At 41.8% G+C, this 24726-nt stretch overlaps 1 protein-coding gene across 2 annotated transcripts in view; it reads left to right on the top strand.

The window, feature by feature from the left end:
- Nucleotides 1-22758, top strand: part of oca2 (oculocutaneous albinism II) — a 110029-nt gene extending 87271 nt beyond the window's left edge. For both annotated transcript variants that reach the window (XM_047813048.1, XM_047813049.1), the window contains exons 22-23: nt 3370-3463; nt 22633-22758. In XM_047813048.1, coding sequence (XP_047669004.1) covers nt 3370-3463; nt 22633-22720 — 182 coding nt within the window. In that variant the 3' untranslated portion in view covers nt 22721-22758. The remainder of the gene's footprint in view (nt 1-3369; nt 3464-22632) is intronic.
- Nucleotides 22759-24726: the final 1968 nt, after the last annotated feature.

Below are 24726 nucleotides of genomic sequence, written 5' to 3'. Positions count from 1 at the left end.
AAAACTTTTATTGAGAAAATGTATTCCTGTTTGAAGATGCAATCCAATTCGAGTTTATTTGCACGGCGCTTTTTACAATCGTCTCAAAGCGGCTTTACAGGAACATAAACATAGAACAGAAGGTAAATATAAAGAAGAATATAAAGATTAATAGAATACAAAATTCAAGATTAATATTAAATAGATTTAGTTCACAATGTGTATGTATTTATCCCCAATGAGCAAGTCTGAGGTGACTCAGGTGACTGTGGGGAGGAAAAAATCCCTTATGCCCCTTTTACCACCGAGGCAGTTCGAGTGCAGGTTCGGAGCCTAATTTAGAACCAGTTCTTTCTGTTTCGACCGCCAAAGCACAGGCTCTGAACCAGGAAAAGTGGTTCTTAAGTAGCACCAAAACGTTGCTGGTCTAGACTTAAGAACCGCTTGCGTCAGGAGCTGGGGGCGGGGCTGTAGGCGGGGCTACTGTTAGCGCATTGATAATGTACCTTAAGTATACTAATGTTTAATACATTTTTACTTTACCGCGATATGATACATTATCAGCACACATGATAGTAGGTAGCTACATGCTAAGGCTAACTGTTTTTCTGTGTTAATGATAAAATAACGTTATGTACTTTATCGATTACAACCTCCGTTTATACAGATTACACGGAGCCGCACGTACACGTTTTATTCACCGCGTTTGGATGCCGATGTAGGTTCACAAAGCCATGAGCATTAACAGTAAAGCGACATCCGCCGTTGTCGTTGTGTTTGTGTTTGCCGCTGCTGCGCTAATGTCGCTGGGACACGTGACACGTATACAGTGACGTCACACTCGGTGCTGTGATGCTCTCTAGCCGGTGGAAAGGCAAACCGGTTCTTAGAAGGTTCGCCGGTGGAACCAACTTTGAACCAGCACCAGCGCTAGCTCTGAACCAGCACCCGGTTCTATCCGGTGGAAAAGAGGCAATAGACGGTAAAGGAAGGAGCCTTGAGAGGAACCAGACTCAAAGGGACTCACAGTCTCAGACTGACAAATGTTGTATTCATGATGAAATTAAAGTATTTAAATTTTGAAAGTAAACAAATCAAATCTAAAAAATTCACAAATAATTTTTTTTTACATTTGAAATTTAAAATTTCACAGAAATTTGACACAATTTATTTCATTTGATTCATTCACACATTTTCACATTTGATTCTTTCACATAATTCGCTATAATCAAGTGAATTTTTTACATTTGATTATTAAAATGAAGCCATTTATTTTCACAGAAGGTTTTTTTTACACGGTTTATTTATCTTGACTTTATTGTTTCAAGAATTTTCACGATACGATTCATTTTTTTCCACATATTCTTCCGCACGATTCATCTTTCTTACATGTGATTCTTTCATGATTCAGTACTTTTAGATTTTGATTTTTTCACAAGATCTATTTACGTTCCTCGATGTAAAATCTGATTTGTTTGGAGTGATGTCACTCTTCAGGTCTTTAAGCTCAGATCAACACACATCTGATCGCCTGATCGACCCTGAGCCTGAGAGAGAAAGGATTTTCCACTCCCTCATCTCTGTAAATAACAAATGGAGCTCGGTCTATTTCTCATTTATTTCCAAAATAGCTCCGTGGCCCACAGGTATAGACGCAGAAGCGACGTCTCGTCTTCATCAGAAAGCGATCGTGTCTGAAGTGGAGACAGGAGCACCTCGCTGTAGCGTGCATCAACCAGACGACATTTAACGTACATTTTATCCTCCTCAGTGCTTCACTTTGGAAAAGATTGCAGTAAAATTAGCAGAGGACTCGTGCACGGTGTTCTGGGCTCTGATTGATCAGAAGGTGTTGATTCATTTTCTGTAACAGTGTCTCATGTGCTCGCTATAATACATTATTGTTTCCATAGCAACAGCTAGAGGTCCTATGATATTCTAACCATGAAAAGCAGCTGATACCGATACCCAGGGGATATATATGTAATATATTGTATATTCTGGTTGCACGGTGGCTTAGTGGTTAGCACGTTCGTCTCACACCTCCAGGGTCGGGGTTCGATTCCCGCCTCCACCTTGTGTGTGTGGAGTTTGCATGTTCTCCCCGTGCCTCGGGGGTTTCCTCCGGGTACTCCGGTTTCCTCCCCCGGTCCAAAGACATGCATGGTAGGTTGATTGGCATCTCTGGAAAATTGTCCGTAGTGTGTGAGTGTGTGTGAGTGAATGAGAGTGTGTCTGTGTGTGTGTGTGTGAATTAGAGTGTGTGTGTGTGCCCTGTGATGGGTTGGCACTCCGTCCAGGGTGTATCCTGCCTCGATGCCCGATGACGCCTGAGATAGGCACGGGCTCCCCGTGACCCGAGAAGTTCGGATAAGCGGTAGAAGATGAGATGAATGAGTATTGTATGTTCTAATCTAAATGAGCCTTTAAACTGAATTTACTTAAAAAATTCACAACAAAAATCACAACTCACACAAAATTACTTTTTATCAATTACTTTTTTCTACAAAAATCACAAAAAAAACCCCCAAAAACATGATGGAAAAACATTGCTGAATAAAGGCAGACTGATAGAAATATAACAAAGTATAATAAAGATTAAAGTGTAAATATAGCAAGAAAGAAAGAAAGTCTGATTCATCGAACAGCTGCAAAAATAAATAAATAAATAAATAAAATCAGATTTTGTACAAATCTAAATCCAAGCTCTTTCTTTACAGTTAACAAATTCGTTCTTGTTTTCCACTGATATCCAACACACCATGTTTTCCTGGTTCTTTACGGACCCGATAACGATCTGTTCCTGTGTATCGGATCAGCGCCGTCTGTAGTAGCGGCTCACTCACAGGGACACGTCCAGCGTATGTGCAGTTTCTGTATCATGTAGGGAAGGAGTCTCCAGTGCAAAAAACTCTGGAAAGAAGAAACAGGCTTGAGAACAGTAACTCAAGCCACGCCCACAAGTTAATTGTATGTTTTAAACAGTATGTTTATTATTAGCTCTATTCAGACGGCAGGCACTTATTTCCAGGGATTTCAGAACAGCGTAACAGATATTGCGTCATCGGGTAGGCGTGGCCTATTTGATCATCTAACCCTAACCCTAACACTAGTTTTTGGTTATTTGTTTTCTAAAATAAATCACTCTGTATGACTGTTTTGTCCTTCGTAGTATGCTGTTTTTTTTTTTTAAAAGAAGGCGTTTTTTCCAAGACCTCCGGAAACACGCCCACTTTTCGTCGTGGTAACGAAACCCCTGGAATTTAGTGCCTGCATTATTCAGACATCTAATGAGTTCTAAATCATTTTCAAGTTCCTGTTTTCACTTGAGAACAAAATGTTTTATGAAGTCATTAAAATTGTGTTTATGTTTTTATTTTATTTTTGCAGGTAATGGGACGCTGATCGGTGCGTCAGCGAACGTGGTATGCGCTGGAATAGCAGAACAACACGGATACGGATTTTCCTTCATGGAATTCTTCAGGTAATGACATTTAAACATTGAGTATATTCTGTGATACGATGTAAAAAAAAATTAAATTTACAATGCAAATTTTAAAGAATACCAGTTCACAGTGTATTCATTTTTTACATTTGATTCTCTCACATCACTCATTTTTCACATTCGATTCTTCATTTGATTCATTCAAGATTCACTAATGTCACACGTGATTTTACAATTTCACATCTGATTCTTTCACATGACTCGTTTTTCACATTCGATTCTTACATTTACATTTACATTTACATTTACAGCATTTGGCAGACGCCCTTATCCAGAGCGACGTACATAAGTGCTTAAATCTCTAACACTGAATACATTAATGCTGGTTCACTAGGTTACATACTTAAGATACCATGAGTTTAAAACATTTGTTCAAAGTTACAATGAAAAAGTGTCAAAGGTTTTTTTTTCTTCTTTTTCTTCATTTGATTCATTCAAGATTCACTAATTTTACACGTGATTTTACGATTTCACATTTGATTCTTTCACATGAATCATTTTTCACATTCGATTCTTCATTTGATTCATTCAAGATTCACTAATGTCACGTGATTTTACAATTTCACATCTGATTCTTTCACATGACTCATTTTTCACATTCGATTCTTCATTTGATTCATTCAAGATTCACTAATTTCACACGCGATTTTACAATTTCACATTTGATTCTTTCACATCACTCATTTTTCACATTCGATTCTTCATTTGATTCATTCAAGATTCACTAATGTCACGTGATTTTACAATTTCACATCTGATTCTTTCACATGACTCATTTTTCACATTCGATTCTTCATTTGATTCATTCAAGATTCACTAATTTCACACGCGATTTGACAATTTCACATTTGATTCTTTCACATGAGTCATTTTTCACATGATTCTTCATTTGATTCATTCAAGATTCACTTGTGATTCTATCATGATTCATTATTTCTTCAATCTTCACATGATTCGTTTACTTTCACAGAACATTTTTTAACAAGATTCATTTATTTTCACATTTGATTCGTTTCCGAAGCTGAGATGTTATAGATTTTAAACAGAACGTGCTCATACATTTCAGTCCCACTGACTGTTAGTGGTGCAGGATCTGTAGCGAATCAGAGGAAAATCACGATGCTGATGAATTTCATTCCAATCATCTCGAACTCGGGATATAATCTGGAATAGTAGAAATAAAAAGCCTCTCCATCTGTCTGTAATTTGCTGAGTGACAGATCTGGGTTCAGAGCGGGACTCGTGTGCATGTAGACTCCGTGTTCGACTCCAGATCAACAGATACATTTAAATGTTTAGAAAAAAAAAATCTAATCAACCCACTGATTAGCCCTTGAGAAAGTGTTGCTGAGAGGCTGGCAGAGATATTCACCATCTCATCTTTTTTTGTTTTATGGGTTTTTTTGGCTCCCTGCGAGCTGCCACCTGCTTGATGAAAGTGCGTTCCGAGTTAAAGCTGAAGCTTCCCGGAGTCTGGCGCTTTCCCAGCTGGAAGCACAGCAGTGGTCAATAGTGAAAAGAGGAATCTGAATGCCTGTCTGATTGAGCTGTAGAAATCCCACGATGGGAGTGTGTGTGTGTTTGTGTGTGTTTGTGTGTGTGTTTGTGAGTGTGTTTGTGTGTGTGTGTTTGTGTGTGGTTGTGTGTGGTTGATTCCTTGTGTGTTGAATTAGAAGGAAGACTCAACTAACCTGAGTAATAACTATGTAATTATGGGAATATTTAAAGTGAGTGTGTGTGTGTGTGTGTGTGTGTACATGTGTGTGTATGTATATGTGCGTGCGTGTGTGTGTTTATGTGTATGTTTGTGTGTTTGTGTGTGTATGTGTATGTTTGTGTGTGTGTGTATGTGTGTTTGTGTGTGTATGTGTATGTTTGTGTGTGTGTATGTGCGTGTGTGTTTATGTGTGTTTGTGTGTGTGTGTGTACGTTTATGTGCGTGTGCGTTTGTGTGTGTGTGTATTTGTGTGTGTTTGTGTGTGTGTGTTTGTGAATGTGCGTGCGTGTGTGTTTGTTTACGTGTTTGTCAGTGAGTGTGTTTGTGTGTGTTTGTGTGTGTATATGTGTGTGTGTGTGTGTGTGTGGTTGATTTCTTGTGTGTTGAATTAGAAGGAAGACTCAACTAACCTGAATAATAACTATGTAATTATGGGAATATTTAAAGTGAGTGAGTGTGTGTGTGTGTGTGTGTGTGTGTGTGTGTGTGTGTGTGTGTGTGTGTGTGTGTGTGTGTTTGTGTGTGTATGTGTGTGTGTGTGTGTGTGTGTGTGTGTGTGTGTGTGTGTGTGTGTGTGTGACAGTGTGTGTGTGTGGTGCTGTTATGGTAAGATAATCAACAAAAATGGCAGTGTGATTTTGTTCATCGTTTAAGGAAAAACAACACCATGTATTTTAGCCACTGATCCAAATCTAGTTTTTTTTCCTACCAAAAACATTCGCACAGTTTTCTGCTGTACATTTGGAGATCTACCCAAATAAACAATGTTAAGCTGTTAATTATTACCTCAGAGTTAATGCTTATCTGCGTGATGACAGAGAGAAGGGGATCATGGGTAACTGTGGCAGAGCTAATGATGTGCAAACGACGTGTCCTCGGTCGGTCAGCTGGCGGTGGTGTGTGACTGCGTACACATGATGTTGTTGGTGAATCAGGTTCACTCTGAGGGAGACTGTGTGTATATATAAACCTCCATGCACAAGCTTGTGCCTTCTGCGCTCACTTCCTGAAAGTGTAACTGTATCGAGTTTCTCACACGACTCTTTTACACGATTCGTTTATTTTCAAAATTAATTCTTTCACATGATTTATTCACGTTTACATTCGATTTTCTCCCATGAGAACTAGAACTGATTCTTCTACCTGATTACATTTTTCACTATTCAGTAATCCCTCGCCACTTCGCGGTTCAAGTTTCGCGGTTACGATGCCTCCTAAGCGCCGTGCCCCTACGAAAGATTCCTCTAGTGAGCCGAAGAGGAAGAGGAAGATGATGACCATCAGTGAAAAGGTCAAACTTACTATAGGGCCAATCCTACTTCACAGATTTTCACCTATCGCGAGGGGGTCCGGTCCCCATTAACCGCGATGAACGAGGGATCTCTGTAGATTTTTTTGCACAACTAATTATTTTCAAATGGGACTTTTTTTTACTATTATTATTATCACATTTGATTCTTTTACTTTGATCACATTTTCATTCTATTCTTTGATTCCCCCCCCCCCCCCCGATTACTAGTTTTTTATTTGATTCTTAAACATGACTCATTTTTTACATTTGATTCTTGTGCTTGGTTCCTTATTTTTAAATGTGACTGTTTTACAATGAATTACTTTTTCAACTGATTCTTTCACAGGATTCATTTCCTTTCACAATACGATTCATTCAAATGACTCATTTGTTTCTACATCCGGTTTCACTGAAACGTCTTTCCGAAAGCGTTAAAAACCTTATTTTTATTTCTCACTCTGTGGTCATTTACTTAATAGTCACTGGAGACTCCTTCCATAAATGTTTCCATAAATAGCATCTTGGTAAAAAAACCATCACCGTAGCAACACTTACTCTCTCTATGTTTTATATTTCTTTATTAAGTGAAATGTCCGACCTGTAAAATCTTCCAGGGCATCGTGTCGGGAAGCTGGAGACGTCAATCGGGAGGCGTTTTGATCTCGAAAAACAAAAACAAACTCTTCTTCATCTTCATCGGCAGCTGAACATGTGACTCGCTCTCGATCTCAGCAGTACAGCTCTTGCTTCAAAGAAAGAAAAAAAACAACAGCTATCTCTTTTGGTCATAATTTTAGTCAAAATTTATTGATCTTAATTACATTTTGGTGAAAGTGAAGTCAGATGAAATTGATTAGGCTCCAGAAAAAAAACAAAAGAAAAGAAAAGATCTAATGAAAAATATTTCAAGATGCCCCTTTCCCCCCCGAGGCAGTTCGAGTGCAGGTTCGGAGCCTAATTTAGAACCAGTTCTTTCTGTTTCGACCGCCAAAGCACCGGCTCTGAACCAGGAAAAGTGGTTCTTAAGTAGCACCAAAACGTTGCTGGTCTAGACTTAAGAACCGCTTGCGTCAGGAGCTGTGGGTGGGGCTGTAGGCGGGGCTGTGGGTGGGGCTGTTAGCGCATTTGATAATGTACCTTAAGTATACTAATGTTTAATACACTTTTACTTTACCGCGATATGATACATTATCAGCACACATGATAGTAGGTAGCTACATGCTAAGGCTAACTTTTTTTCTGTGTTAACGATAAAATAACGTTATGTACTTTATCGATTACAACCTCCGTTTATACAGATTACACGGAGCCGCACGTACACGTTTTATTCACCGCGTTTGGATGTTAATGTAGGTTCACAAAGCCATGAGCATTAACAGTAAAGCAACATCCACCATTGTTGTTGTGTTTGTGTTTGCCGCCGCTGCGCTAACGTCGCTGGGACACGTGACACGTATACAGTGACGTCACACTCGGCGCTGTGACGCTCTCTAGCCGGTGGAAAGGCAAACCGGTTCTTAGAAGGTTCGCCAGTGGAACCAACTTTGAACCAGCACCAGCGCTAGCTCTGAACCAGCACCCGGTTCTTTCCGGTGAAAAGAGTCACTAGATAGACAGAGACGATCAGCAATTAGAACCGATAAAGGAGTAAACTTTAAAATCCTCTAGGCTGGAAAATGTCCTCTGTAATGTATTTTCCAATTAGCTCTTGTTTAATTGACTTTATTTCAACAGTATGGCTAATTAGCATCTTTTTTTAGCCAGTGTTTGGATTTCCAGCTGCACTCGTGACTGACTAAACGCTCTGACGTACCGGTGAAGCTCTGTGAGAAGCCGTAGACAGACGGAGAACAAAACCTGTCTGTTTTATTATTATTAATGACCACAAGCGACTAACAGTCATGACCCGTCAGCTCCTCGTGTCTTCTGTAGGATCTCGATCGTCGTCTAATTAGTTCTCCAGAACTGTCCTTGTGACTGAGTTTGAGATCCTGCAGTTTTTGTCCTCGTGTCGATGCGCTTTTCACCTCAGAGTGTTGACCAGAGCTCTGACGCGTAACAGGGTCTGGGGAGATCAGACAGAAGTCAGAGTTCACGTGAACACACTGAGAACAGCAGCATTACTGTACACAACATCTGTATGTCAGAGCTGTGGAGGTTAATGGATGTGGTTCTGAAGTAAGTGCTCAGTTCCTCGGCGGCTCAGCGTGAAGACACACAGGTCTGCTTTATTTATCTTCAGCTTCTGATTCCTGGATCATCCCCATTCATGTTTCTGATGGTTATAGAACATATTATTGTTTTTTTTATTGTGTCATCTCATTTAGTTCTCTTTAATCTTCTAATGGTTATCAGACAGACTCTTTAAAACATTAGACTACGTTCTTAATATTTTAACTCTCAGTTATTGGGGGATTTTGTACTTATTAAACACAACTTAGCCACCTTGTTCTCCTGCTACACAGTGTACTCGAACTTGAGGAGCCTTCTGGCCCTTCCTCCGGAAAGCAGCTCAGTAAGCTGGAATAAACATGAAGACAATCTAATGTGACAAACACACACTGAGGTTCATTTTGTTATTGATGAATTGTGACTATGAATAATCTCATGGAGATGTAGTCCTTCACAAGCTGGGTGGTGGTTGTGGTGAAGGTTGTGGTGATGGTTGTGATGGTGGTTGTGGCGAGTGTGGTGGTGGTGGTTGTGATGGTGGTTTGGCGATCGTGATGTGGTGGTTGTGATGGTGGTTGTGATGGTGGTGGTGATGGTGGTTGTGGTGATGGTTGTGATGTTGGTAGTGGTGGTTGTTGTGGTGGTTGTGTTTGTGAATGTGGTGGTGGTTGTGGTGATGGTTGTGGTGATGGTTGTGGTGGTGGTTGTGATGTTGATGGTGGTGATGGTTGTGATGTTGGTGGGTGTGGTTGTATATGTGGTGGTGGTTGTGGTGGTGGTTGGGATGGTGGTGGTGGTGGTGGTGGTTGTTGTGATGGTTGTAATAGTGGTGGTTGTGATGGTGGTTGTGGTTATAGTTGTGATAGTATTTGTGGTGGTTGCGGTAGTGGTGGTTGTTATGGTTGTGATGGTGATGTTGGTGTTTGTGGTGGTGGTTGTGATGGTGGTTGTGGTTATGGTTGTGTTAGTATTTGTGGTGGTTGTGGTGGTGGTGATGGTTGTGGTGGTGGTTGTGATAGTATTTGTGGTGGTTGTGGTTGTGGTGGTGGTTGTGGTGGTGGTTGTGATAGTATTTGTGGTGGTTGTGGTAGTATTTGTGGTGGTTGTGGTTGTGGTAGTATTTGTGGTGGTTGTGGTTGTGGTGGTGGTTGTGGTGGTGGTTGTGATTGTATTTTTGGTGGTTGTTGTTGTGGTGGTGGTTGTGGTGGTGGTGGTGGTAGTGGTTGTGGTGGTGGAAGTGGTGGTGGTTGTGATAGTATTTGTGGTGGTTGTGGTGGTGGTTGTGGTGGTGGTTGTGGTGGTGGTTGTGATAGTATTTGTGGTGGTTGTGGTGGTGGTGATGGTTGTGGTGGTGGTTGTGGTGGTGGTTGTGGTGGTGGTTGTGATAGTATTTGTGGTGGTTGTGGTGGTGGTTGTGGTGGTGGTTGTGATAGTATTTGTGGTGGTTGTGGTGGTGGTTGTGGTGGTGGTTGTGGTGGTGGTTGTGATAGTATTTGTGGTGGTTGTGGTGGTGGTTGTGGTGATGGTGATGGTTGTGGTGGTGGTTGTGGTGGTGGTTGTGGTGGTGGTGATGGTTGTGGTGGTGGTTGTGATAGTATTTGTGGTGGTTGTGGTGGTGGTGATGGTTGTGGTGGTGGTTGTGATAGTATTTGTGGTGGTTGTGGTGGTGGTGATGGTTGTGGTGGTGGTTGTGATAGTATTTGTGGTGGTTGTGGTGGTGGTGATGGTTGTGGTGGTGGTTGTGGTGGTGGTTGTGATAGTATTTGTGGTGGTTGTGGTGGTGGTGATGGTTGTGGTGGTGGTTGTGATAGCTGAGACTTCCTAAGGGATTTTTTTTGTATTCTTTATTTAGAAGTACTTGGAAAAACAAAAATGGAGGCAGCAGATGCTGAGATAATTGCTCATTCATCATCAACCCTCAATTACAGAGAACCGAGGCCGCACTTATGGGCGGAGCTTCAACTGTAAGCTTTTGGAACTAATGTAGTGCCTCAGAAACAGAGCTGAATTCATGCAGACCATGACACCAGCTCGAGGGGCGGGAAATAAACTGGGGCTTTGGTGTGTAATTGGGAAGCTTTGTGATGGATCAGAGAGGAAGCAGGTACTGGTCAGGAAGTAGCGATGAGATGTAAACATTCAAAATAATATTTATTATTATTATTATTATTATTATTATTATTATTATTATTATTATTATTATTATTTAGATTAGATTCATTATTATAACCATAAAAAGAAAAAGACACTTTAACTTTTAAATACAGTTTATCGCACCTAAAGCCGCTAAATGATCCATGTTGTGATAAATCCTGGCGTGATAAGTGGGTGGGTCTATGGACGGATGGATATCGGATAGATGGACGGACAGATAAATGGATGTATAGGTGGTTGGATGCTGAAACGATGGCTGGGTGGATGGGTGGATGGATGGATGGATGGATGGATGGATGGACAAACAGACAGACAATCGGATTCTTGAACAGAAGATAAATGTAGGGATCGATGGATGGTTGGATGGATGGATGAACAGACGGATGAATGTATGAATGTATCAGAACCCAGGTGTCGCATTGGATTTAGCGCTGCGCTTCTCGATGACGCTCCTTTCCGTCTTCTCGTCCTCGTGTCTGTGCCAGCCTTTTAATTAATAATAAAATAATTTACATCTCATGAACAAAAAGGAAGCAGAACAAAAACGGCATTTCAAGCAAAGACAATGTTTACTGATTTAGCTGAACGTCTCCCCCAGCGACCTCTCCAAGCTCACCTCGCCTACCCAGTAGTGATTAGCATTCCCATTCACAGCCGGGGCTCCGCTCTGCTCCCGCACCTCGCGCCACGCTGAAGCGGCTCTCGGGGCTACAGGTGTGCCATCTGCATTTGGCAGCGAGTCAAACGTTCTCGGAAAACGGCAATCAAGCCCGATGTGTGGCGCTCGGGTTCAGTGGAAGCCCCACGCTCGGCGACGTTAAGAGATTTCTCCGCTTCCCTAGACTCGCTCTCTGACCACACACCTGCTCGTGAATGTTATTGTGCCTCCACGCCGGGCTTAATTTAGATGCTCGGGATTGTACAACGCCCAAAATCAGGCGATAAATGTGGCGAGGAGAAAATAAATAAATAAATGAGTACAGACTCAGCTGTAACAACATGCAACTAGAGGAAAGCTTAGTGATTAAAATAATCTACTAAAGAACATGACATATTTATAGTAACAGGTAACTGTGCAAGTTTGTTCCTGTTTTTGTTCTTATGTTACAGCAGATCCCTCACCAGCATCTCAGCTTAGCATGTTCTACACCAGTGTTTCCCAACCCCCGGGCTGTGGACCAAGTGGTACCGGGCCGCAAAAGGAACATTAAATTATTCCCATTTTATTTACTGTGGTGTATTTCTCTCGGGTTTGTGCGACTTTCCATGGACGAGAGGTTAACCGGGAGCTGAGAGACGTCACCTAAAGCCGCACCGATACCGCGCATGCACAAAATATCATGATATCGGGCCGGGTTTAGGTGACGTCTGGAGCCGAGCGGCTGCGAGCGGCAGTGGTGTTGTAGCTTTGGTGGAGAGAGAAGGTGTGTATCGCTCTTCTCTCTGTTCACCGGTACTTTGTCATGTTTAACAGTGCTTGGTGTACGTGTATATTGTGTTTGCTCAAATTTAACCCACAAATTAGCAAAAATGAGCAGGAAACAGACGTCGTTAGAAAGTTAGAAACTCTGCCGGTGTTCTGGATTAAAGTCATGGCGGAATACCCTGAGATTGTCACCACAGCACTTACATCACTATCGCCATCTCCGACATGCTATCTGTGTGAAGCGGGGATTTCTGCAGTGACGGCAACCGAAACAAAACGACGGAATAAACTGGACATAAGCGACACACTTCGGGTGTCATTGTCTCCTATTACCCCAGATGGAACCGTCTCGTTGTAAAGAAACAAGCTCAGGGGTCTCATTGACTTAGCGTTGTAGTGAGTTAAGAAGGCATGTTTAAATACAATTACATTAAAATTATTCATTTTGTAAACAAAAAAATAAATGTAAACAGTTCTATAGCTTACAGGAAGTAGAAACCAGTTCCCGGTTTGATGGTGAATGACATCGACACACGTAGCATGACACCACTTCATTAGCTTTAGCCAGAGACACTGATTTTTTATGCACTCTACACTCACAGGTTTGTTTTTAAAGTAGAAGAAGGGGTGGAGCTAATCAGGTGCCGACGCCGGATGAGAAAACGTTCTCAACATGGCCTTCTACTTCCTGTTAGTAAAGAAACTCTGTTTAGTGAGTAGATTCAGCCCTTCTGACATTGATATTTAAAAGTGTTGACTACACTGAAGTGCACTTCTTCTTCTTCTGGCTGGAATTTGGGACGCACGCGTAGCATCCTGAACATGACGAAAATTATTTTGGAGCCGGTTTTTCCAGATTGTAGCTAGCTAGCTAACATCTCTTGTGATTAAACTCGTGGACCGTGGAAAAAGCGCAATTCCAGTTCTGGTTCAAAAGTTCTGCGTCTCATTGAACCCCGTTGAAGAGAGTGTACACACTTTACAGGAAGGTGGTGTTAAAGTGCTGTGTGTGTGTGTGTGTGTGTGTGTGTGTGTGTGTGTGTGTGACCTTCTGCAGTCTGCATTCTGAAGGACGGCATGCTGCGCGCCATAAAGACGTAGTTTTCGCCTCTAACGGGCCTCGACTCGCCTCAGCGTGAGGGCTGAAGCCTGTGTGGAAAATGTCAGCTCAGAGGTGAAAGCAGTGATGGTACATTTTTCTAAAATTCACCCCACGTCACCATTTACCTAATTTTACAATAGACTCCAGGGGTCTAGAGAAAAGGTTTGTTTTATATACGGTAAAAAAACGGTTTAAAACTTTGACTCCGCCCACTTTTTTGTATTCTGCCTCCTTTTTATCACAGCATGAGTCCAGGTATAATAAGAGCTTCTATATTAATAATGAATCACTCAACATCTCTGTGAAATACAGGAAGCCAGTAAGTGGGTGGGGCTAGTTAGCACACAGGCTACATGCTAATGAGATAAATCTTTTGATGTTAGCTTCTGTGCAACATCGATTTACCCCCGAGCCTGATGCCCTAATGACCGGCTCATTACAGTGCTAAATCTCTGCAGGGTGTCGAGTGTGTGTGTGTGTGTGTGTGTGTGTGTGTGTGTGTGTGTGTTTAATAACAGGTCTTGTGTAAAGCAATGACACAATCCGTAGCATACCCCAAATATCTGTATTTGGATTCAAAGGATGGAGGGAAGGAAAGAAGGAAAAGAAGAAAGAAAGAATTTTATTTAAAGAAAGAATGGAAGAAAATATCACATAAGGAAAGAAAGAAGGGAGAAAGAAAGGAACATACTTATTAACTCTAATGGTACAGTTGAACTCAAGTGACATATTAGAAGAAAAAGAGGGAAAGGAAAGGAATGGAAGCAGGAAAAGTAAGCAAGAGAGAGAGGGAAGGATGGTGGAAGGAATGAAGAAAGAGAGAGAGGCAGAGCAGGAGAGAGGGTGGAAGGGAAGGAGAGAGGAAGGAAGAAAGGAAGGAAGGATGGATGGATGGATGGATGAATAAATGGAAGGAAAGACAGTATGATGGAAGGATGGATCTCTCTCTCTCTCTCACTTTAAATTTCACACTCCCTCACTCTCTCTTGCTCTCTCTCTCTCTCTCTCTCTCTCTCTCTCGCTCTCTCTCACTCACTTTCACCCTCTCTCTCTCTCTCTCTCTTGCTCTCTCTCTCTCTCTCTCTCTCTCTCTCTCTCTCTCTCTCTCTCTCTCTCTCTCTCTCTCTCTCTCTATCATTGATGTCTTTCCAGTCAGAAAGCAAAGCTTTTACCAAGAAGGTCGTCATGTTTTTGTGTCTCGAGTCCTCAGAGACAAAAGTGGGTCTTATATAAGAGAGTAATAATAGAGTCTGAGAGCAGATGGGACGAAACTTCAACTGAACCTTTTCTACTTCCTCAAAAACTACTGAATCAGCAGGAAGGAAGCGTCATGAACTTCCTGACTGACGTCCACGCCGGAGAAAGTCCTGATTATTTTAATGTTATGTAATGGCACCTTTTTATTTATCTAATATCTAATTATTTTTAATGATCGACCAGTTTTGCTATTTTTATCAGTAGATCATAAAAATATTCATATTGCATCATATATTAATTAATTAATTAATTAATTGATGTATTTATTTATTCTAAATACTTATTCATTCTAATGGTTAGATTGAACTCAAGTGACAGATTTTAATTGTTAATTTATTGTCATCTGCTATTTTTTTTTTTGCATATTCACCTGCTTTTAGGTTTTTTTTATTTAGATTTTACAAATGATTTTTTGTTATTTATAATAAAAAAAAGTCTGCTGCTAAATTAATATTTATTTCTAAATGTAAGTACTAGTTAATTTAATTTAATAAATTACAATTTAATTTTGAGAAAAAAGCTCTTAAGTAGAACAGATATGCTTAAGGATGATTTCAACTGTGTACCCCCCCCCCCCCCCCGTCCCAAATACCCTCTCTTTCTACCCCAGCGCTGCCCCCCACAGCCCCTTCTCCTCTTGGCTAGTCTGTACATACTCATTTTCTCGACAGCTAATCAGAGTAAATCTAGTGCTCCGTTTACACAGAGTCTCTTTCACTTACTCTGCCAGACCACTTTGGCACTTGCAGTTGGCCATGTGTGTGTGTGTGTGTGTGTGTGTGTGTGTGTGTGTGTGTGTGTGTGTGTGTGTGTGTGTGTGTGTGTTTTGTCTGTGAACAGCGATGGTCGTTCAAACTTGCACCATCTGTGTCCTGGCTGTTAAAGAGCAGTGAGTGAGGGATGAAGAGCTCATCTCAGCTTCTCCATCACACCATCCATGACTTAATTACTTCTCATCTGTGGAGCTCACAGCAACCAGGCACTCAGAGATTAATCCCAATCTCACTGACGTTATCACTCAGAGGCTAATCCCACTGTCTCGCCATCTCGTCTTTCGGTTACAATTTACTCTCAATTAAAAAGATGTTCCTGAAAGAGCTGAACAGTTCAACTTAGAAATGTCTACACAGGAGTAATAGAAAGAAAGAAAGAAAGAAAGAAAGAAAGAAAGAAAGAAAGAAAGAAAGAAAGAAAGAAAGACGCAACAACTAGAAGGAAGGAAGGAAGGATCGAACTATAGGAGGGATGTAGAGATGAAACAAGGAAGGAAGGAAGGAAGGCAACAACTGGAAAGAAGGAAGTCATTAAGGGGCACGTTAGCTGAGGGTTAGCGCAGCGTTTCTTCTCAAACCATTCAGAATTCAGACATCACTGGGGTTCGTTCAGATTTCACATTGGGGTTAGTTTTTGCCCCTGAAACTCAATCAGACTCGTCCTGATGGTCCATAACTACAACAAGAAGAACTTTTTTCATCCTTAATTCTGGCGTCTCGACCCTCGGCTGCTCATGGTGGTGTTTAGGAGAACAGAAGGAAGTCACTGGAACATGACAGTGATGGTTACATCCATCAGTGATGTAATCTAACAACTAAACATTGTTCAGCCACAACATTAACACCACCTGCTTAATATTGTGCCTCCAAACCAGAATCTGAGACACGGCCTCCTCGGGGCTTCAGCAGTCATCAGCAGCAGATCCTTTAAGTTCTGTAAGCCGTGAGGTGGAGCCTCCATGGATTAGACTTGTATTTGTAGAACATCCCACAGACGTTCGATCGGATTGAGATCTGATGAACACCATGAGCTCTTTATCATGTTCCTCAAACTGTTCCTGAACAATTTCACCACTGCTCGTCCACCAGAGACACAACCGAGCACTGATGCATCATTCAAAACTAAACACCAGAATTTCTCTAAGTTCCTTGAGAGATCAGACTTGGTATCAAACCTCAAGGCTTCTCTCTCTCTCTCTCTCTCTCTCTCTCTCTCTCTCTCTCTCTCTCTCTCTCTCTCTCTCTTTCCACATCCTGTTTCAGTGTATACACTCTCCAGCACTCAGCCTCTCGCTCCATTCTCTCTATTTACTGTGGTAATCCAGCTGCTTTTACCTTTTCCTCCTCTTCCCTTCATCTTCTGTCTTATCTTCTCCAACCTCCTTCTGGGAATCTGTTTGCTGCAGCTAAATTGATGTCCAGTTCCTTCAGTCTCTGAGTGCAGTGCACTTTCACCAACTCCATTACTCTTTACACTTTATTCAGCTGTATGCTGCTTCACATTCAGGCCGCGGAGCTGCACTTTATATTAGTAACTCATGTAAACAAAACAGACTCCATGAAAATTTCATGGAGTGAAATGGAAAGAGGTGCGTGAGGCTGAGGGACCGACTCGGGGAAATGAGGAACGACGGCAATCTGTCTCTGTCATGGCTACACCGTAAACATAAGGTCTGTTGAATGAACTCTCAGCTCGGTGATAGAACTCAGTGAAGTTGGATCTGAAAAAAAAAAAACAGCAAAATAAATCACGGTTGCATCGCAGCATTACATCATCTCATGTTCATGTTCTACATCCTTGCTACCAAGATGGATCATGCTGAAGCATAACAGGCTAGTGTAGGTCAGTGTAGGTAACAGGTTAGTGTAGGTCAGTGTAGGTAACAGGTTAGTGTAGGTCAGTGTAGGTAACAGGTTAGTGTAGGTAACAGGTTAGTGTAGGTCAGTGTAGGTAACAGGTTAGTGTAGGTCACTGTAGGTAACAGGTTAGTGTAGGTCAGTGTAGGTAACAGGTTAGTGTAGGTCAGTGTAGGTAACAGGTTAGTGTAGGTAACAGGTTAGTGTAGGTCAGTGTAGGTAACAGGTTAGTGTAGGTCAGTGTAGGTAACAGGTTAGTGTAGGTCAGTGTAGGTAACTGGTTAGTGTAGGTCAGTGTAGGTAACAGGTCAGTGTAGGTAACTGGTTAGTGTAGGTAACAGGTTAGTGTAGGTCAGTGTAGGTAACAGGTTAGTGTAGGTAACAGGTTAGTGTAGGTCAGTGTAGGTAACAGGTTAGTGTAGGTAACAGGTTAGTGTAGGTCAGTGTAGGTAACAGGTTAGTGTAGGTCAGTGTAGGTAACAGGTTAGTGTAGGTAACAGGTTAGTGTAGGTCAGTGTAGGTAACAGGTTAGTGTAGGTCACTGTAGGTAACAGGTTAGTGTAGGTCAGTGTAGGTAACAGGTTAGTGTAGGTCAGTGTAGGTAACAGGTCAGTGTAGGTAACAGGTTAGTGTAGGTCAGTGTAGGTAACTGGTTAGTGTAGGTCAATGTAGGTAACAGGTTAGTGTAGGTCAGTGTAGGTAACTGGTTAGTGTAGGTCAGTGTAGGTAACAGGTTAGTGTAGGTAACTGGTTAGTGTAGGTCAGTGTAGGTAACAGGTTAGTGTAGGTCAGTGTAGGTAACAGGTTAGTGTAGGTCAGTGTAGGTAACAGGTTAGTGTAGGTAACAGGTTAGTGTAGGTCAGTGTAGGTAACAGGTTAGTGTAGGTAACAGGTTAGTGTAGGTAACAGGTTAGTGTAGGTAACAGGTTAGTGTAGGTAACAGGTTAGTGTAGGTCAGTGTAGGTAACAGGTTAGTGTAGGTAACAGGTTAGTGTAGGTAACAGGTTAGTGTAGGTCAGTGTGGGTAACAGGTTAGTGTAGGTAACAGGTTAGTGTAGGTCAGTGTAGGTAACAGGTTAGTGTAGGTAACAGGTCAGTGTAGGTAACAGGTTAGTGTAGGTAACAGGTTAGTGTAGGTAACAGGTTAGTGTAGGTAACAGGCTAGTGTAGGTCAGTGTGGGTAACAGGTTAGTGTAGGTAACAGGTTAGTGTAGGTCAGTGTAGGTAACAGGTTAGTGTAGGTAACAGGTTAGTGTAGGTAACAGGTTAGTGTAGGTAACAGGTTAGTGTAGGTCAGTGTGGGTAACAGGTTAGTGTAGGTAACAGGTTAGTGTAGGTAACAGGTTAGTGTAGGTCAGTGTAGGTAACAGGTTAGTGTAGGTAACAGGTTAGTGTAGGTAACAGGTTAGTGTAGGTAACAGGTTAGTGTAGGTCAGAGCTGAGAACCAGAAACACACCATGTAAAAACCAGGGTAACAAATACAAATAAAATTGCTCCGAATAATCAACAAACTGGATGTGACTCATGAGCTGGAGATTCTGGTGAGTGTTGGTGATTAGACGTGGGTGGGCGTGTCCACATCAGGAACAAGACTCAGTGCACTAATGGGAGTGTAAACGCTAGAGGTCATGTGGTCCATGATCCATCTCAAATAATACGATACACTGCTCTTTAGAATATTTGAAAGATATTTCATTCAGAATATTTAGCTACCAGAAATGATCTGATGTAAATCAGGGCGGGGTTCGTTTCAGGGCCACACCCTCATACACGTCGATGTCAGAAGAGCGCAAAAACTTTACGTTTAAATTCACGTTCTCAGGTATTATACAAAGCCCCGCCCCCTTTACTCTGTCTGAAAGATGAGCGGCCGCGTCGTTGTCCGTTTCGCTATCGGACATTAATTCCGTTCGATTTCATTTCAGTTTAACTGTCGATCGCAGTCTGTAATATCGATGCTTCTGCCGATAGGCGTCTCGTTAACGTTGTGTCGTGCAACAAACCGAATTAATTACACTGCAGATAAAACAGAATGGTTTCTATTGTTCGATCGCACTTTTTTTGATTGTCGGTGTGACGCGATGTGTTTTTTTGCTCAGTTATTGATGCGTCTCTAAACTCTGATCGATATCAAATTCAGTATGTTGGTGTTAATAGCTACGGCGTCAGTCACTTTGTGGTTAAACGTATAATCCAGAACACCACATGGTCTGCATGTGAGACGCTCGCTAGCTGGGTGCTATTTTGCTAAACGTTTGTGAGAGGAAATGTTGTTCGTTTGCCTGATCAGAAGCCAGAAGTCTCGTGTCCGTGTCGACGACCGGACGTCTTCCTCGCGTCTCGCTCCACTGTGGTGTTAATATGGAGCTCGTATGAAAGTAGACACTCGAGACTTTAAGAATTTGTCGAGTTTCATCACTATTTCTGTTTTTCTCTACAACACTAGAGGTGATCGTTTCATACTAAAGATTATTTTCCACACAAATGTTTGTATCTTCAGATTAAATGTTGATATTAAACCCATTTCCGCTCTCTGAGATGCTCCGAGTGTCAAATTTAACTTGACTAAAATTCAGCGTAAGATTATCAACAGAGGAAAAAACACTCGACTCAGACTGAAAGAACAACAGAGTCCTGGCTCATTTTAGATCAGACTCACAGACACAACATTATTCACTTATTTATTTATTTACACCCTTATATCCAGAGCAAATTAGATTTTATCTCATTTTTATACAACTGAGCAATTGAGGGTTAAGGGCCTCGCTCAGGGGCCCAGCAGTGGCAGCTTGGTGGATGTAGGAATCAAACTCACGACCTTCCGATTGGTAGCCCAACACTTTAACCACTAGGCTACCATGTCCCTTTTTACTGATTAACGTCCCATAATTCCATTAAGATTGAAGCTCAGGATGATGGTGACTATGGTGAAGCGATTTGTGGAAAAAGTTTCAGTAGAACTGAACTGATTTTCCTCTTTAGGATTCTGATACTTCGGTCATCGGTGCCGAGCTCTGTGTTCTTTAGCGGTAATTACGCTCCTGCGTGTGGAAGTTAGCGCTCGCTTTGTGCTGAACTCTGGAAAAGAAGGACGTTAAGGGACAATGACTGAAAGCGGCCATTACGCAACCTTGTTGTAATTATCCATTTGAACCTCTCTGTAGACACCGTGAACATATAAAACACTGTCTATGTCAGTCATTAAGGAGAGAACGAAAGCAGCTACATCAGACGGAGGTACGTTTCCTCATGCCTGGGTTACGCTTCCATCTCTGCATGATTCTGTAGAGAACACTCACAAACCCTCATCATCCAGCTAGAACGGTGTCTTAATCATCTTGTTTAACGTTCTTCATTTTTTAAAAGGTTTCTTTTTAAAATTCTTCTCCAACTAGCAAACATGACTAGCATTCCCAATTCAGCTGATATAACTAACTAAATGCATAATTTCATATTTTCTCTAATATTGAACGACACCCTGGAAGCTCCGCCCCTTCCCTCCTGCTAACAACGGCGACATTCTGGCTCAATTTTCATGCCTGATAGATTGGACCGTATTTGAAATTAAAGCTCTAACAGGGTTAGCATAGAACTACAACGTTATCCGACAAACGTTTTGTCGGATAGCATCCACGCTAATGTTACATGGACATGAATGAACCTGAAATATATAGTTTTTTAAATTACAGTGAAATTTAATATATTTAATAAGTGAAATAAACGGTTCATTCACGAAGCAGTTGGAATCTTAACGGCCGTTATTCGTGAAGCAGCTCAATAAGGATCTTCTTCTTCTTAGCTAAAATGTCACTTAAAATGATTTTATAGTCTTCATGTAGAAGCTTTCTATAGATGATGGAAAGCTGGGATTCTATTGGATTCCACTCACTGTTAGATTCCAGACCAGCTGGATGGACTTGTCCTGCTAATGACTCACTGATGGACAACGATCTGATCTCATAAGCAGGTAGAAGGCCACAGGACGAGGTTAAGAGATTATGAGGTTACGAGGTTTACAGGTTAGCTGTTAATTGTTGGCCCCGCCCACTCAATTGTTACCATGGACACTAATTGCACTCAATCTCTTCCCCAGGTGTTTTGTCTTAGTCTCTGTTTGTCTCCGCTTTGTGATTGGTTCCTGTTTGGTATATCTACTCTGTTTGTTCACTTCCCGCGTGTTAGTCGTTGTTGGTATGTTGTGTGTTTCTGTTCGATGTTCGCTCTGTGTTCAGCCTTGTGTTCAGGACCAGCTTTCTCAGTGACCTTCACGCAGGCTTTAATCATTTATTTACCTTCAACCTGAACTGAAACTCTTTCAGAAGTGACATCTCATCAGTACTGGAACATTTGTGGATGTTGTTCTAGAAAAGTTTAGATATCTACTGACAAACATCAGGTTTTATCAGTTTATTGTTACATTTAATCTTGTGCAACGTCCACAAAATAGATTCGTCGACACACACACACACACACACACACACACACACACACACCTCTGTACAAAATGGTTAAATCGTTATTTTTTTTTTTTTTGACTGAAAGAGATGCTAGAGCTGCTTTGAGGGAAATAAATTAAAGTGTGAACAAAACAATAACCTTGTTTTAATGAATTGATCATTTTAGACACCATATATTCACCTGAATGGGCTTGTTATTAAACATCTCCTTCCACATTTATTCCCCTTTCTCTGCTCTTATAATAAGCACTTTTACGCCGTTAACTTCACATCGCCGTGACAAATGTGTACAGATCGGTGAATGTTACGGCCTGTCGCTTAGCAACAGAAACCCTATCAGAAGCTCTGTGTCTCATATCAGGTAGAAACCAGGACGTAGAGACACTTCAACACGTAAAAACGTTTCTGTAGATAGAGTCAGGAGACAAAACACCGAACTTCACAGTAGTGTGCGGTGTAGCGAGGGGGAGAAATGAGAGGAAGTCGGATATTAACGAGCGAACGTATGGTCGATTAAACGACAAACTTAAAAAGAGCAAAAAAGACGGTAAAGCTGTGAAAGATAACAGAACCCGCTCGAGTGCTGAACTTTTTCCTCACTGATGTGAAAGCGTGAGACGAGACGTTATTTAAAGCGGTCACACGCTGGATTCATACAATCAGGATCGTTGATACGTAAATATGGAATTAAGGATTTAGGAATGTACGGTGTGAAATATCAGATTATGAAGAGCCAGGATTCGGTGTTAACCCCAGGAACAGTAGGAGCAGTGTGAAACCTCTAACTACACAACCCAGGATTCACTTCACCTGGGGTGCACTAGGACCCAGGGGACAATATGATATACTTTTGGCTGCATGGTGTTCAGTAGGTTTGGTTATTGAGTAACTATTGAGTAATTATTCAGTAACTGTTACTGATGTAATGCTCTTGTTTCCAGGTTGGGATTCCCAATGATGTTGATGACGTGTACCGTAGGTATGTGCTACCTGCTAGCCACTCACATAGGACTGGGCTGGAACATCTAAACCTGCAAATTCCTGATAAAGGAGATGAAGATGAGGAGGAAACATTCCAGTCCATCCCAGACTGAACGCCCAGTGCATCCTTCTGCACAGATGTGATAAATCATTGGAACAAGGGAACGCCTGCCTGCCATGTTCTTCCGCTGTTTTACGGTGCTATGGTTCAAATCTAGACTTATTTCTACTGTAAGGTGTTTGGTGGGAGGAGTTTCGGCACGTCCGTTTATATAATAACACCTTAGTTCTTACGTTTTTTTCATTCCGACTAGAAGCAGCAGCGAACTAGTCAAGCCCAAATAGTCTGATCGATGTGCTAAGCATTCATGCTAGCAATCTAACTTTAGGCCATGACTGATAACATAGCATTAAACTCTAATTGCTAATTAGCAAACAAAAGCAGACAAACTCGAGCGCTGTGATGAGTCGAGATGGGAAGACCCATTAGCATACATGATGTATACTGTGACATGTTTATGACAGGTTTATCGCAGTCTTACGACACAGTGTTACTGACGATCACACCTGCCGAACATCTTACCACCACCTCGCCGTCTGATTAGCTATTCATCTCTGTGCTGATGGATTCTTTCTGCTACATGTCTCTTCTGTCTGTGGTTCAGGCTCCAGAACATCTGATGAAAGGGATTTCCCAGCTCTCCAATGTAAGAGCATCTGATCATCTCGGTAATCGGTTCACAAAGCTGTAGGATTGAAAGTTTTTACTTCTCTACTCGAATCCCATTTACACACAGGAGGACAAAATGATGCCATACATTCATCAGTGTCCTTACTAGCTCAGAAAATAGACTTCGTTTCATATCAGTTTCCCCTGTTTTTATTTCCAATGAGCTCCTTTTCTGTACTTTATATATCGACTTTTAATAAGCGTGACTAGGAATAATACTGTTCCATATTACAGACAGTTCCTACACCACTAAAATCCTTACTACGCTCTTATTATAGAAACATGTGTGTGTGTTTTTTTATTTTTAACCCTGCAATCATACACTGGAGCTGACAGTAACCGTGAATTAAACTCTACATCCTGTCTACACTAACTGTTTCCTGTTTATTGCATTCTTTATCCGGATCCTTTACATTCCAGTTTTACATTCGTGCACAAACCAATGGCGCCTCCAGAAACTTTTAATAGGGGTGGCCAAAGGAGGCCACAGCAAATCTTGGGGTGGCACCAATAAATAAATAAACAAATAAATCAGGGGGGGGGCAGTGAAACAGCTACTCTGGTTTAGAGGTCTTCTCGGGTCTAAAGAAATCTACCCGACCCGAAGTGACCCGAATCACTTTTTACCCGAACCTGACATGCATATTTTTATTGTTTTTTTTTAAGAAAGACACGAAAAAATTTGACCCCGAGCCCGCCCCGACCTGCTGGCAATTTTTTTTAACCCGATTGGACCCGAATGTTGCACACACAGATGCAGCTCGGCACGTACCAGTCAGACAGAAGAGTAACCGCTATGGCGTGGATTCAAAATTGATTGATAGGTCTGTTTCAACAAAAATTAGCTTACCGCCAGCCACACGATGTCGCAAGCGGTCTTGGCAAACAGAGGAGAGGTTGGAAAAGGACTTGAGTCGATGAACACACACGCGAGATACAGTAATTCGGGTCTTTTTGGGTCCGTTCATTTTAAATTACCCGAGACACCCGACTCGTGTCTGAGGCACACGATCTAAGTGGACCCGTGAAGACCTCTATTCTGGTGGTGCCAATTGTCATGACGCGGGGAAAGGAAGTGGACCCAAACGCAGGACAGCCAAAATAAACAGGGTTTAATAACAAAGGAAACACTAAACATGACACGGACTAAAGACAGGACAGGACAGGACAACAGTAGATTCCGCGCTGCACAAGGCAACGCGGCACAGTTAAATACACAAGACAATCAGATACAATTAGGAGCAGGCGTGGAAACAGGGCAGGGCAGACAAGGGCAGGGCAGACAAGGGCAGGGCAGACAAGGGCAGGGCAGACATGTGACGAG

The sequence above is a fragment of the Tachysurus fulvidraco genome, chromosome 5 (assembly GCF_022655615.1).
Source record: "Tachysurus fulvidraco isolate hzauxx_2018 chromosome 5, HZAU_PFXX_2.0, whole genome shotgun sequence".
Lineage (NCBI taxonomy): Eukaryota > Metazoa > Chordata > Actinopteri > Siluriformes > Bagridae > Tachysurus > Tachysurus fulvidraco.
The sequence above is the reverse complement of the archived record's forward strand: the minus strand, read 5'-3'. Positions and strand labels throughout refer to the sequence as shown.